At 43.3% G+C, this 16,100-nt stretch overlaps 1 protein-coding gene across 1 annotated transcript in view; it reads right to left on the bottom strand.

The window, feature by feature from the left end:
- Positions 1 to 438: 438 nt before the first annotated feature.
- The window catches only part of LOC138962448 (T-box transcription factor T-like), a 40,298-nt gene continuing 24,636 nt past the window's right edge, over positions 439 to 16,100 (bottom strand). The window contains exons 3-7 of the mRNA XM_070334260.1: positions 12,985 to 13,125; positions 12,569 to 12,630; positions 12,176 to 12,240; positions 7,397 to 7,567; positions 439 to 3,614 (exon numbers count right to left, since the gene is read on the bottom strand). Coding sequence (XP_070190361.1) covers positions 3,184 to 3,614; positions 7,397 to 7,567; positions 12,176 to 12,240; positions 12,569 to 12,630; positions 12,985 to 13,125 — 870 coding nt within the window. The 3' untranslated portion in view covers positions 439 to 3,183. The remainder of the gene's footprint in view (positions 3,615 to 7,396; positions 7,568 to 12,175; positions 12,241 to 12,568; positions 12,631 to 12,984; positions 13,126 to 16,100) is intronic.

Genomic DNA, 16,100 nt, shown 5'->3' on the forward strand with positions numbered 1-16,100 from the left:
ATGAAATGTTTTGTGTTTTGTTGTTAACAAAGCCGATTGCTATGAAATGTTTTGTGTTTTGTTGTTAACAAAGCCGATTGCTATGAAATGTTTTGTGTTTTGTTGTTAACAAAGCCGATTGCTTTTCATCGTGAGAGTTGTTTACTTCGGACGATGTTATTCTTGCACATGATGTGAAGAAGCTATACTTGGTAACATTGACAGCAACATCCAATGAAAAATCGTTCACACTCACAGATCACACACACACACACACACACACACACACACACACACACACACACACACACACACAATATGGGTAAAGTAGGCTACAGGACACAAGCAGAAAACAAAATTGAGGAAGAAGAAAAATATTAAAACAAAAGGTTACGGCAAAAGTTATTAATAACAGTTCTTGCAAAACAAACAAAAAAGAACAAAAATATAGAACGAATGTGTATTTTGGTTTTGGTTTATTTTTCCGCGGCTTCTGTTACTTCTTTACATAAACGACTGAACATGAATTCACAAATGAATGGCCACTGCATGCAAAGTACACATTTCATGAACCGGAGGGATTTTTTAAAGAAAATTGACACGATTAAAGAGCATCTGCTGTCTGTCCATTTATGCGCAAGAAACAGACACAGAAATTGAAATAATTTGTTCGATGACTCAAATTTCACCTTTTAGGGAATATTCAACAGACATGCACCTGGGCTGAGTTGTATGATCACTCACGTTGTTTCTTTTTGACATTAAAATTAAACCGGTCACCCAACGCTCAACCATATCTCCAATCCTGTTTTGAACTTAGCTGAGATTTAACCAAGAAATGTTGTCATTATCTTAAATTGAGGAAGAAGGAACAATTATCGAAGTAAAACCACAGATTTTACAAAGACACTGTACAAAATCAAACGACGGTTCAATAGATCATTTTATAAATAATTTTCATCAAAAAGACACAGACATAAAATGGTCATGGTAAAATGCTACAAGCAAGAGCATACAATTAGAAAGGTGTAAATACAGTCATGCGCTGTAGGATTCAAAACACTGACACACAAACTCAACTAGCAGCCGTTTTTTTCTCCACATCCATATAGAAAAATAATATCAATAGAAATGTGTTGCTTTGCCTTCCAGGTAAGGCCCGCTTTGAAACAGACGTCAGACTCGTATCAGTCGAAGAGTTCATTGAGTTTTGTGTCACATATAATGAAGGCGATTAGTGTGTCGAGGCCACTGACGACTGAGTGAGCACAGTATCACAGAGTTCACAGAAACATGGCACCAGATGGACAGAGTGAAAAAGACACTGCGCGCCGTAATCAACTCTTCTATTATTGTACACATACATGTAGGTTGATCATCATCAACTTTGGATTTCATGTGCACGTGTGTATCATTATCCACTTTGGATTTCATCACTCTCTCCTCTTTCTCTGAAGACGATATCATTTCCCTCCTCTTTCCCCGAAGAGTTCAACAGTTTCTTTCCCTCCTCTCACTCTCTCTATCTCATTCTAAAGAGTTCAACAGTGTTTCTCTCCGCTACTTTTCTCAAGAAGTCAACGTTTTTATGTGTTTGCATTTGCAAGCTTCAAACAGTGATCACGCAAGTCCAAATGAAGTACATGACACAAAACACATACAGTTTTACAGAAAAGATTTCCAGTCATGATATGTTTGCTTTGCTGCAGACGACTTGTTGAGTCTCAGTGAATGCTGCCATGTCTTTTCACACAAAACACGTGGACCGAATCAATGAGGTTGGTCCCTAATTTATCATATCATCTCAACAAAGATTATCATAGAACCCACACTCGCACAATTCGCCAGTCGTTTTTTTCTGCCCTTGGGAATGAACACAAGATATAAACAAAAGGGATTTTACAAAAAAGACACAACATGAAAACATTCTTACACTAACAGAACGGGCAGTATGGCCCGTCCCATGGTATACAAAACCAGTAATGTCATTTATTTTTGTTATCACCAATGGAACATGACTGAATTATTCATGTTTTATTTTCTTTTTCTTTTTACTCAGGAGAGATATTTTGTTGACAACGGGCCTTTTGTCACAACTTTTGTTGATTAAAGTATACTATATACGTCGCTTAGCCTGTCTCGCAAAAAAGGGAAGGGTGGGGAAGGATTGTGAGGGGGGGGGGGCGAAGAAAAGGGAATATTTCTATCGTTTATTCTTTTTCTTTTTAAGTATACTTACGTAAGCTTCTTGACTTCTTGCTGTTTAGTAAAATACTGCAAATCCATAAGTTGTTAAACATTTTCTGCACGCACGACTTCAAACACTAGATTTACATTAGGCTTTCAAAGTATAACACAACAGAACAGCCAAACTGCTGTGACATTGATGCCGCAACAATTGTTTTTCGGTCAGACGACAAAGAAAACACCAGAAACACGCCTGAACTAATTTTAATCCGAAAATAGTACAGGTGAGGCCAAAAAAATCAATGGGATGGCGTGGACTGCAGCCAATGTTGGGTTGAAAAGTCGTGTTGCTTGGTCTCCGATGATTCAGGTCCTTCAACACATTAACAGTAGTCATCATCTTGACAGATCAATAAAAGCTGGCCAAGTATTCACCTCATGCAACCGTTCCGACTGCCAACTCATATGCCTTGCAGCAGTCTTCTGTCGGTTTGGCGTGTTGGGCTCTGTTGTTGTCACAAACGCGGTTCTCCGACGCACTGGAAGTATGTGTGTGTGTGTGTGTTATTCAGTCATAGGACGCTGAAAGGCTTACACATTTCTCGTCTCGAACCCAGCCTCGCACACAGAGACGACGACGCTGTGAGTCCCAGAGCTCTTACTCATCTTAATCTTGCTTGAGATCTCATTATTGTCCAAAAATGAGCAAACTCCGTCTGCAGACTGATTCCACTTTTGTTCGAGACCTATCTCGTTGTGGCTTGATGTCCATCTCATTCACACTTGAGACCAATCTCATCATTGTTCGAAACTGATCTCATTGTGGTTCAAAGACACGCCTTGTTCTTCCTTGAGACTTTAGCTCCGTCAAGGTTCAATGAGGTAATAAAGGTGAGTGCACACCTCCTCCGTAACAGCTGACCTGAGGCTTTACAGACCCTCCCTAGTCCCTGCCTTTCCCGTCCATGACACCTCCCGCTAAAGGACTCGTCCTCGTGATGAAGACTGTGCGGTCCATCATAAGGGAGGGGGAGTGAGGGGACTCCAGTTGCTCCTGCTAGGGTCTCTGGCAGCAGCGCTGTAGGCGCCCAGGTCGTAAGGATGCTCGCAGCCGGGCTGCCCCGCCACACCCCCAGAGGCGCTCGGAGAGGTCTGCAGTCCCCCGCCCAGCCCCGCGCTGGGGGAGGAGGAGGCGGAGGGAGCGGACACGGGGAGGGAGTAGCCGCCATGCCCTGACCTCAGGTAAGGCATGGCGCAGCTCTGACTGACATTGCTGACGGCGGAGGGCATCCACATGCTCGGGTACTGGCCGCCCATGGACTGCCCCATGCCCCCTGCGGGGCCCCCGTGTAGGAAGCCCTGCGTGCCCATGCCCGACACGTTGGCTGCCCAGTTGTCGGTCAAGTTCAGCATGGACAGGTTGCCCATGTCACTTCGAAAGTTGCCACCTGTAAAACACACACAAGAGGAAGAGATGAGTGAAAAGACGCGATACAAACAGCGAACAGAGCAATGGAACCTTCCCATCTGGTACTCACTAAAACAAAACAAAATGGAAAGCTGCTCCATTTAAAACGTACAGCGAAAATGGAGAAAAGGCCATTATCTTCAGGTTTCTTCGGGTACATCAAAAAGAACGCTGGTGAAATGTTGCCACCTGTAATAAAAACAATGAGAAGGATACGAAATGCTGCGGCCGGAAACACACACAGCAAAATGGACGAGGGACAGTATCGATGTGGAACACTGCAACTAAAAGCTCGAAGACAGGTATATATGCCATATATATGAAAAGGATGTTGAAAAGCTGTCATTTCTGACCACAAAAAAAAGAAGAATGCGGGAAAGAAAATTCATAACGGTCACCGCCAGTTAACATCTACATGACGATCCGGAGGACACAATTATACGACACAGGGTGGGTTTTTTTTATGATAATGAGCACGATTTCCCTCTGTCTGAGTGTCGTAAGACGAGCGAGTTTTAAAATAAGCGGCAAAAATGTCAGTTTCTCTCTTCGCCTACATCGTCTTCAACAAGAAAAACAAAAGAAACGGGGGTGTAAAGAAACGAGCATGACAAAGAGACGGTGACGAGGCCGCACTGCTCTTCCTTTCAAGGCGCAAAAAGAAAAGTGACATTCAAGGATAATATTGACAGTAGTAAAAGTGATATTTGCCTTTTGTGAGAGAAGCCTTCCGCTTTCCCCCTTTAACCTTTCTCCCCCCGGGGGCCGGCTGTGCAAAGTTTTGTGAACGAGACAAAAGCGGAGAAAGGGCAAATTGAGCGGTCACTAATGACGTGACGAGTGGCCGGCCGGCACAGACCACCCGCCCGTTCCCCGCTCCTACGACGTGCCGGGGCGGGCCCGTGTCGTGTTTGTTACTGCTGGCCCAAAATGTTTCATCTCTCCTTAAGGGAGGGGGGGGGGCATGTCAGAAAAAAGACAGAAAGTGAGAGAACGAAAAGACAAAGTGAGAAAGAGAAGAAAGAGGTATACGGAGTGAATAGTGGAAGTTAAAAGGAGAGGGAGGATAAAGGGAGGGGTGAGAGAGTCACAAATGAGAAAAAAAGACGGAACAGGGGGGGGGGGGGGGGGGTTCACTGACAGAAAAAGACAGAAAACGAAAAGACAGAGTGAGAAGAAAGAGAAAGAAATATAGACGGAACAGAGGACGAAAAAAAGAGAGAGAGAGAGAGAGAAAGAGAGAGAGAAAGAGAGAGAGAGAGAGAGAGAGAGAGAGAGAGAGAGAGAGAGAGAGAGAGAGAGAGAGAGAGAGAGAGAGAGAGAGTGGAAAGGGAGGTTGGAGAAGTTTCACGGGTGAAAAACAGAGACCGAGGGTGGTGGGGGGAAGGGCACTGACAGAAAGAGACAGAAGGAGGGGAGAGGTGCCAAGAGAGATAGGGAGAGAGAGAGAGAAAAAAGAATGAGAGAGGGGGGGGGGATTCACAGGTGAGAAAAATAGATGCAGTGGGAGGAGGGGGGTGGAGCGACACTGACAAGCAAGAGAGACAGAGAAAGAGAGAGAGAGACAGAGAGAGAGAAAGAGACAGAGAGAGACAGAGAGAGAAAAACAGACAGAGAGAGAGAGAGAGAGAGAGAGAGAGAGAGAGAGAGAGAGAGAGAGAGAGAGAGAGAGAGGAAGAGAGAAGGGATGGACAAGAAGAAAAGAAGAAGCGAGGAATAGATAAAATCATAAGTCGAAGAAGTCAACATTTTACTTTCAATAATAATTAAAGCAAACAGTATATAAGTAACACTGAGGTGGCATTCCCTCACATATATCCGTTGAATCCTAAACTGACAGTCCACAAAAAACTCCAGCGATAAGTCGGGGGTTACATTCAGGTCAAAATCTGCTGGCGGGTCGCTCCAAAGCATCGCCAAGCCTACGACGATAGGTTAAGAGTCTAAGTGCGGAGAGCTTAGGTCCGTTAGTGATCCCTCCCTTCGGCCCATCTCCGCGCTCTTGACCGTGGGGGTCAGCACAGGTGAGGGCTACTGGACAGGTCTGGACACTACGATCAGATACAGAGGGCTAGAGCTACGCTAGACACTGATCAGATACAGTCTCAGTTTTTGTTGACCTTGGTCCCTGTGTGTGTTCACTACAATAACACCGTTAGCCACATTGGGCAAAGCTTTCGTTATTTTTACCTGGGAAATAATGGGACATTCCATTAAAAAATCAAATTTATAAAATCTTTAATTAACGTTTTAAATAAGTTTTTAAAAATGCAGAACAACTCAATGCTTTTAAAAAATATATATTTAATAACTGAAAAGTAAATAAATAGATCATTTCCATTTCAGATTAAATTTTAAAGAATTTTTAATGAATTTATCCATTTATTTTCTTTTTTATATGTTGAAAAATGTATTGGTTTGTTCTCTGCATTCATTTACTTATAGATAATAATAATAAAAAAATTAAATCGCTTATCTTAGCTTAGGTTATTGTTGCAGCAGGCACCTTTCAAAGTTTTCTGTGCCAAGTTGGCTCTTGAGTTCGGCGAATAAACTTCCAAATCAAAATATTCACTGTTCTTCGTTTGTAAAATCATGAACCAGGAGAAAAAATTGTCAAAGCAGTAACGATCATGAAATGTACCCGTGTTTTTCTCTGTCAAGCAAGTAGCCTACGCCCGCTCTTGAAGGGGATGACAGTGTTTGTCGTCCCTAAACGTCCAAGATAGCTCTGCGTGCCCGTCACAATAGGGGTAGTATCAGGTAACGGTTTGTAGCAGTTTGACTGGACCTGGGGTCACACTTTGTACCCGACTGACCTGAGCTCCTCAGCAGTGGACAGTGAGACCGGACAAGCCTGGACACCAGTGTCCATTTAGCTTTGAGCTGACCCGACTCTATGGCTGTTTCTGATGCCAATCTCTCAATCTGCGTTCTCCAGACGTCCGCCTAATAGGTCCTACCTGCACAACCTATCGTCCGTCTTTGCTGATCTCATATAGCGACAGCTGTGTACGCTTCGTTTAGCCCTAAAGTCACTCAATGATATCCGATATTTTCTAGACTTGTACTGTACTGGCCTGTTGGCGGTAATAATTATTGGCTTCGGTTACACAGTGGAACCTCTGTTCTAGAACCCCCCCCCCCCCCGACCCCCGATCCATCCCTCTCCAGTTAAGACTCATTGTTCCTTTTCTCAGACTTTCTCGTCATAGAGTCAGTATATTTTACTCCATTTTAAGACTCCCTCACTTTTAAGTCCGATTTTTTATTCAGTTTTGTGTTGGTCTTAAAACTGATTTTCGGGAAAATGATCAGATTCAAAATAAAGCTCTATATATTTATTATTTCAACACACATGACGTTGGCCTTCATACATGAACAGAATGACGCAACAAGAAACGAAAGTCACTATGTGGTGGAGAGTAAGTTTAAAGGAATTATTTTAGAAAACACAGTGTTTTTCCAACAGAAAAAATACACCCCCAAAAGTGATGGAACAAAAACAAAATATCGCAACAAGAAGGAGAGCCTACAACAATACAACAAGAACAATGACGTCACTCACCATGCAGCAACAAGTAAAGGGGACAGATACCAATATGACACAGTGACAATACAATAATTAAGAGATGGTTAAATCAAGAAACATGAATATAACGCTGTCATTCATTGCAAAAAGCACTCCACAACAAATAGCAGCATTTCAGCAAATGACGTTAACAAACAAAATGACGTGTCAAGCATAATGACGTCACTTACCGTGAGGAGGGGAGCGGCGCTGGTAGGGATTGGGGTAGGGGGAGGGCCGAGTGTTGCGGAGAGTCAGACGGTCACAGTTGGGGTTGGACAGGCCGAGATGCGAGGTGAATTGGTGAGCTGGGGGAGGAACCAGGGCGTGGCTTCCTGGGGGTAGGTACCACGTGCTGGTGACTGCAACGACACAGAGAAAGGGACAAGTTACACACAGAGCTATATCTATGACATTTATATTACGTGTATCATACTATGAAACTAGCCTACCAAAACAACACCAACAAGCTCACGTTTACCACCATTCAAAACTTCCCGTCGCACTGCAGCATGGGGATATGGATAACAAAGAAAACAACTTCTACGACAACAAACAACACAAAACAAAAACAGCCAAAATATATCATTTGACCAATCCACTATAAAAAAAATCAATGGGTCTTCAAACATTGAAGTGGGCAAACTCTCGGCTAAATCGTTTACTTGCTCAGAAATTAAGTTCATCAAACGGCCGACTCAATCCCATCTACAACCATCGGCCGCTTCAAAAATGTTAATGCGTCAATGACCCAATACTCTTAGATGGATCTGTAATGTGAATACGTCAGTGCAACACGGTGTCTACGAGACCTGCAGGGGGTGTCTTGGTGACCTGTACAGTAGGTCTGTTGACAACCTTACGCATTTCTCCCTGTGAATGCGAGATGAGCATGACGGCTTTATCACTAGCACTGTGAGTTGAATGTGGAGTTTATCAGCGAGACCGTGAAGAGAATGATGGGTTTATCGGCGGGAGTGGATAACGAGGTAGGCAAATCAGCAGCAAGGTGTCAGAGGCGTCACTTTGTATCCTTCGAATTTACAGCTTTGTCAACTCGCTCTTTGACAACCCGTGAGTGGACGTACAGCTCTTCCCATTTTAGTGTGAGCGGCGTTTTGAAATTTGCCCCTCAAACATGTTCCAGGTCTTTAAACGCCAAACTAAGAATCATCTCTTTACAACCTGTCGTTTGAATCTCAAAGATCATTTCAATGACAGCCTTTAAAAAGAAACACTTTTATCTTCTGGTACATATTTCAGTGTCTTTTCTCAAGCTTTTACATCTCGTGACACGTCCTCAGACTGATTAAGGACAGAATTTTCAACCAACCGTCTAGATCCTTAAATAAATTTATCTTTTTTTCCCGACAAAACCATAGTGGAATTCCTTACAGAAAATCGGCGAGGAATAACCCCAACGGTACGACACCTAAGAGATCTCCCAGGTGAGAAGAGCACACAGGAAGGGAGATAACTTGACAAACCTATCAGTATCGGAGTGTACCCCCACTGTGGAACAGAGGATGATAAACTGTCCATACACACAAACTAAACAAGGACGAAGATTAACGCGAAACAGACTAGAAGGTAGAAGAGAAGAGGATAGAAAGTGAGGAAGATCTGAAGGGCGGTCAGATCACCAAGCAACAATTGACAACTCGTTCAATCTCTTGTCTTTACAAAACAAAAACGGTGGTTGAGGGGTGAGGTTTGGAGGAGGGGGGGGGTGCAAACTTATTGACCAGTTCTCTTTCTTAGTTATCGCCCCCTTGTGAGATTGGCGGCGAGTTGAGGCGGATTGTATGGCTTGTATCGGACGAAGCTGCTGTGCAAATTGACCGCTGCTGTTGTCGTTCGCGCCTCGCCTGATAACTCGGCCTGCAAAGCCAACACGGAGACCGGAGACCCAAAGACCCGGTGTGCCGAATGCCAACACATACCTCGTAACACCTCCGATCTTTACAGCGATATTGCTAGTTTTTTACGGTCAAAACACTTCTTCAAAGGAGCGGAATAAGCAAGTGATAATGCCTTAATGCTGGGACAAAAATGCCGGTTTGTTTGGGCCAAAAACACGTCTTTAATAGTAGCAGAATAAGTCAAGTGATTAAAAAAAAATGCAGACGGTGTGCCAAATGCCAACATTATTCATTATGCCGTCGGTCTTTACGGGGATACTGCCCGCTTCTTTATGCCCAAACCACGTGTGTTCAATAAGAGCGGAATAAAACAAAGTGATCCAACGATAGCCGAATAATTAGTTAATTCATTATGCTGGGAAAATGTTGTGAAGAAATAACGTGATTGTTGCACAAAAAAAGGAATAAGTAGTCAAAAGGAATCAGACCACATTGATGCAGGGACCGAAATGACAAAGAATGTGCGTAATGCCAACATACTGCATCTTTTTAATATTGCACTTTTGTGTGTGTGACCAAAACACTTCTCTATAGTAGAGAAATAAAAGTGACCGGAGCCACAAAAAAACGGTGTGCCGAATGCAAACACGCCTCTTCCATCTTTACAGGGATATTGTCCACTTCCGTTGGCCCAAACATATAGGTTTCACCATCGAACACTATGTTTCTAAGTGTCGAAATTCGTCTCTTTGCGGACAATACCGCTTTAAAGCAAGGAGAGAGTTAACGGTGCTAGCTCTATAGCTCAGTGGCTAACTGGTGGTGGATTGTTGAGCCCCGGGGTCGCTGTTTTGACCCGCGCGATTAACAAGGTGTGAAACAGCCATGACTTACATCAATAAGCTCCCTCCCTACCAATTTATTCTCCGCGGGCTCTGTTTCTCAATCAGTCAAGACAAGCAAAGGTCTCGGTGGGCCCGGCCGCCTCCCTCATCAAACTAACGTCTAATTAAGAGCGGTTGGCCCAATGAGCCAGAGCACACACCGGTAGGTAAGATCAATGGACATCAAAGCCAAGGGGCCGCCGAACAACCTAAACTGAACGTGTGTCTCTCTGCACCTGGGCCGACACAGGAGAGTTAGGCTTTGTTGGGACAAGACTGTCAAAACTTTATGCAAAATTACGTCATTGATTTTACAACCAATTTCTTAAAATAACACCCTCGTATTACGGTCAACAGGAGCAGCACATATTATAGTTGACTCTTACGTTTCCATATTTTCACTATTTCGAAATAGGTATAATGGCGTGTTATGAATGTCTTGTCATTTTTGGGTTTGCCAATACATCCCATCGGCTTCGATGTCCGTTTCATCTTGAAAATGTTTAAAACTTATCTTACCGAAGAGTCAAGCCATTGTGTATTCACACGCAAGACACAAATGTGCCTTCTTACTTTTCTCCTTCTGTACTTCTTGCCCTCCATAACTATACATCAGCACTGACGAAAGCATCGAGTCATGGTGTCATATGTCCTGTTTTGTACCTATGTTCCTATTTTGTGAGCGCAGAGGTGGCCTCAATGCAGAATTTTGTTGAGTGTGAGTGGAGGTGTTGACAGTTATGACTGTCACAGGTAGGTGAGTGCTACCTGATAGGTCTAAAGCCTGCTCTCTTTTGCCGATCCAATTTCGACCCTCCACAAGTCAACACTCATATAGCTGTTTTACCGTTCAACTTCACTGAAAGCATTCACGATGTGTGCTGAAATTAAACTTGAAAACTTGGTGCCGTTTTCTAGTAGTACATGGCATTTGGTTCTTTTTTTTAAATCACATTTAATAATAATGAACACTTATCAAAAACATTTTAACCCTCCACACCAACTGTGGTTTTGCCGTTCAACGTGGAAGTAGTTTTCTCGACTTGATACTGAAATATATTTTGAAAACATGCGGCCGTTTTCTGTTGGTACTTTTGGTTTTGTGTCGCGTATGTCTGAACAAAATATCTGTTTCACAATGTTTTTTGTTTAGCAATTTATTTTGTATTGAAAGAAAATCACTACAATAAAACATTAAATGTCACTTTTCTCTATTATGTAAATAAATAAACATTTCTGAACTTAGGCAAGTTGGAATCTGATATGGTTTCAAATACTGATACCACTTCCTTCTTGCCCAATCAACACCTACTACCGCCCTCCACCCCCACCCCAACAACCCTCTGGCCGTCTCGCCTCCCCCACCCCCAAAATCAGAGGCAACGGGTAAAAAAAAACCACCGGGGTATATAGAGGCAACACCTGTGTGCAGGTGCATTATCGCCGAGGCTGTCTTCAACTCAAAGCCTGCTTTTGTCAGGGCGACCACCCCTTTATCGACACGCGGTGATACTGGCGCTTGGCGCTGCTTGCACGAGGCTAGCTTTCCTTTCATGAAGCCTGACTTCGCTTCAAGCCGTCGCCCGGGACCCCCGATTGCAAGCAGGGGGGGTGAGAGGGCCCCCTAAACCACTTGGCCAGGGTGTTAGCAGATTATCACAAATTAACCTTGATTTACCGACCAGATAAGAGCGTCGCTTGCCTGGAGAGAGTGGAACGTTGGAACGTCAACTGCCGTGTGCTCAACATGTGTTCGTAACATGGGTACGATACGTCCGCACGATAAATTGTAATTGATGTGCGTTTTGATTTTACCTGGTCCTTTTTCTAAAGCTCTGAATGTTCAGCTCAACAGCTGCACGGTGCTGGTTTGACAAGGCTATCGAACACAAAGCCGAAACTAACATCAAGCACAGGATAACAGAACATGTCTTCCTACTGCTGACCACCACCGCCCCCCCCCCCCCCTAAAACACCCACCTCCACAGACGAAAAATAAACATGATCGTTCTACCCTTTCACAGTCGTGTAAACAATGTTTCAGTTTGTCAAAATATATACATATCACAAAAACAGTTTTGCAAAGTCACAACAGCCGTACATTACACCCAGAGAACATCTCAATATCAGAATACACAAACAAAATCACACACGCACAAACAGCATACTATTGTGCAACAAATAGACGAAGATCCTGAAACAAACAAGAAATAACTGTACTCACAGTGTGAGAGTGATCTGCCTTGTGGGTCACAAGATCCATCATCAATGAAGTCTCTCTGATCAGGTCTGAAAATGATCAAGGAAGATTATAATCAAGTTGTGAATAATTGTCCCGCTGTAGAGCTTCTTTTTGTTAACCAACCGATAAAAAAAATAAAGAATTGAAGCCACAGCGAAATAATCAGAAGATTAAAGAAAAAACAAATTGTGATGGCGTTATCTGTTTGAGGGAGAAGTGGGAACGGAAGTGTATTCAAGAATATTGAACGAATTTTAATTAAAGACTGTTACCATATTTTTCTTCATTTTTCTTTTGCCTCCTTATCCTTTTTTTCCTTCCCTCTCCTAATGCTTATTTCATTCTTCCAAAGTAAAGAACAAAATCATTGCATACCTTTCTTTGGCGTCAAGGAATGCTTTGGCAAAAGGGTTGTGCTTGATCTTCAACGCCGTAATCTGGAAACAAATAAAACACAATTAATCACAGTCCAAGGCAACAATGTTTTCTCCGTCATAAAAAAAAACCGCACCTAAAAAGCCAGCCTGAAAATCGTATTATAATGCAAACCTGGATGACGTCAAACCAAACACGTAACACCCTCAATCTTGAACAAAACTGCACCCCACTACTAATATTTCCTTCGGGTTTCTACCCCTGCTGCCAGTCTACGGTCACTATACAGAAGTGTCTGGAAAAAAAATACCAATAGTTCCTGATAGTTTGACAGACATTTTCACTTTGGACGCCACTATGCTGCCATTGGTCGATACAGAACAGTTACTGTACGATATTTATTATATCACACTCACCTCTTCGTTCTGATAGGCAGTGACGGCGATGAACTGTGTCTCGGGGAAGCTGTAGGTGAGCAGCGTCTTCTTCTGGTTGCGCTGGTTGACCTTGATGATGTGTAGCCGTGGTTCGTACTTGTGCAACGAGTTCAGCATGATCTGCACACATAACGAGTGTTTCTTCTATCAGACATGAAAACAAGTCAAACGTTTGACGGTCACCTGTGGTTGGAAAATACATCGTATAAAATAATTTAGTAATTCAAGAAAATGAAGAAAATATTTCGGGGATCCTTTGGCGTGGTCTTTAACGCAGGTGCATTGTTGTTATATAGATAGGTGTTCGTTATATATAGACAGGTGATCGTTATCAACAGATGGTCCCCAGGGTAGGTTCGACTGTGATAAATTGATTCTGAGGGTGTGTCACAAAAACGGTAAAATGTAAAGTGTCTCGAAGCTGACAGAAAAAGTATTGATTTCAACCAACATTCTCAACATTCTAATGTGCGATGCAATGTTTTGCCACGAATAATGATCGTAAATGCCCAGCAACATCTCACGAGGGTAAAACATATTGAAGGGGGCAATGCGGATAGTTCAGAGCAAAGCATACACAAACAGAAAAAGCACTCAGCCAGTGTAGCTAAGAACAATATTGTCTGATGCTTTGCAAACTATTTTTGCACATTGAAATGATAAAATCGTGATTTTTATTCCCCTCTTCCATTTAAACTTCCGACTTAAAATGCATCGCCGCAGATCGAACTACACACACACACAAATCGAAGCCAAAGCCCACAGATCTCAAATGTGCAAAGCTCAGAGTTTAACCACCCTCCCCCCCCCCCAAAAAAAAAAAGAAGACGAATACTAGTTGAAATAAAATGATGAAAGAAGCAGAAAAATAAGGAGACAAAAAAGAAAACAATATAAAAAGAAAGGTGTAAATGTACGGTAAGTACACGGAGCCCATACAACACGCAACATACAACCAATAAGACTAACTATAAAAACACAAACATAACCACAGGCAAGAACGGTTTTGGGGTTGTTATTTTTCGTTCTTTTATGAAAATGACAGCCTAATTCACAGAAAGGCCAGCAACTCTTCACGAAGCTCAAAGACCTACGCCGCGGTAAAATGTAGTCTTCGAGACAGACATAAATTCTTGACGGTTGGCAGGCAAAGAGTTCCTGACACTGAAGTAGATTAGCAGAAGAAAGTGGCGTAATCCGAACCAAGTACTAGCATAATCCATATTGGGGGTCTGCAAGGCAGCGATACAATAATCCCCACCAAGTGCGAGAGTCAGTAAAGAGGTGACCGCTCCGACACCGTCCGGTCTTTGAAGGTACCGGCGGCGGTGCTAGACTGAAGGGGGGAGGTTTGTTTAGCCCAGCACCGGTTTAGCCTATACTCATAAATCGTCAACACTCGCTCACAAACCGGCGGACGGCTAAACTTTCACTTTGATCCCCCCACCAATAAAAGTAATAACCTGTATGAAGCTCAAACACCTATATACACACAGACACCTCCGACACGCGTATATACGGGTATGCCTGTCGGAACAGAAACTACCAGTAAGTGAATTGACGGTGACAAACTACGCGAAGAAAAAATTGTAAACATTTTTATGAAAATATATTTGGAGAGAAAATAACACGCTCGAATAATAACAGAGTAATATATATTTATACTAGAATGAATACCCGCTTCGCCGGGTAGCCGGCTTCGCCGGGAAGAAGTACTTAGAGCCGTACGCCGGCTTCGCCGGGTCCGAACTATGGACCCGCCAAGCTTAGGTCCCTCCCAGATTCGTGGAATGGGAACAGCACGAAAATGATTCAGTGGCCATAATGCCATTCCTGACCATGTCGAGTCCCATCCTTGTCGACGAATGTAACCGTGTTAATCACCTTTGGAGGCGAACTCCACTCAAACAGGACTGAGCAAGTTATGGCTTCTCAAAGGAAGGCCAGTACATAAAATTACACAAAAGCCGCCAGACCACATCACAAACAGAACTGAAGAATGCACAGGTGTTGATTACATAGAGACACACACACTTACACACACACACACACAAACACAGAGAAGCCGTATCTATAGAGAGATAGATGACAGTGTATTTTTCGCGTGGCTATAAATTGATTCGACCTTTGCACTTTTACAGTGAGGATAATTTACGGGTCCAATTTACGTTCTGTACACTGCGTTGACCTTCTAAAAATAGGTAACAGTAACAGAACGCCGGGAATATCCGAAGACGCTCAGCGCAGTGGACAGCGCAGTGTAGTAACTTACAACTGAACGGGAAAGCCACACGAAGGAAGGGAGATAAACGCCAAACACTGGAGAAGATAAGGAAGAGTTACTTATAATGGTGAAATGAACCCAAAAACGAAAATGAGTTCAGCGCTGCGCGCTGAGAGCACGTGTTGAAATATCTCATCGATGATATTGTGTCCGGGGTGTAGCTGAATACGGTGTCCAAATTTGAAAAAGATCCACCGAGAACTTTGGCGTTGTGATGTGGTGTAGCGGCTATGGTGTGTCGGTATGGGGGCCCGGGTAAGCTGAGGTGGAACCAAAATAGCTGAGGTGGAACCAAAATCGGTTCCGCGCTGCGCGCTGAGAGCACGTGTTGAAATATCGACCAGGTTGTGTCGTGTCCCGGGTCTACTTGAATATGCCCACCAAATTTGAAGCAGATCCATCGAGAACTTTGGCCGTGCATCGCGCACAGACAGATACACACACACACACACACACAGACACACAGACACTAGTCGTATATATATTTATATAACGATTTGTCATGAGATGAAAAAGATATTGGAAAGGGGCAGGGGGTATAGGACTTACTCTCTCTGTGGAAACTGACAGTCCACTGTAGTGGGCATCCTTACACCAAAAAATGCCACAATAAACTCTCTGACACTTGCAAGAAAATTCTCCACGATTATAAATACTTTGAGATTTCATCGACCCTAGTGAGTGATTTTTTTCCTTTTGTGGGAGGTTGAGTGGAGTGCAAATTATGTACAAAATTATCTGGCTTTACTCAGCCGTGTTGCATTACTGACCCACGCATGCATACACCCAAACATCTCTCTTCTTAAAAGAA

Source organism: Littorina saxatilis, linkage group LG3 (genome assembly GCF_037325665.1).
Source record: "Littorina saxatilis isolate snail1 linkage group LG3, US_GU_Lsax_2.0, whole genome shotgun sequence".
Taxonomy (NCBI): domain Eukaryota; kingdom Metazoa; phylum Mollusca; class Gastropoda; order Littorinimorpha; family Littorinidae; genus Littorina; species Littorina saxatilis.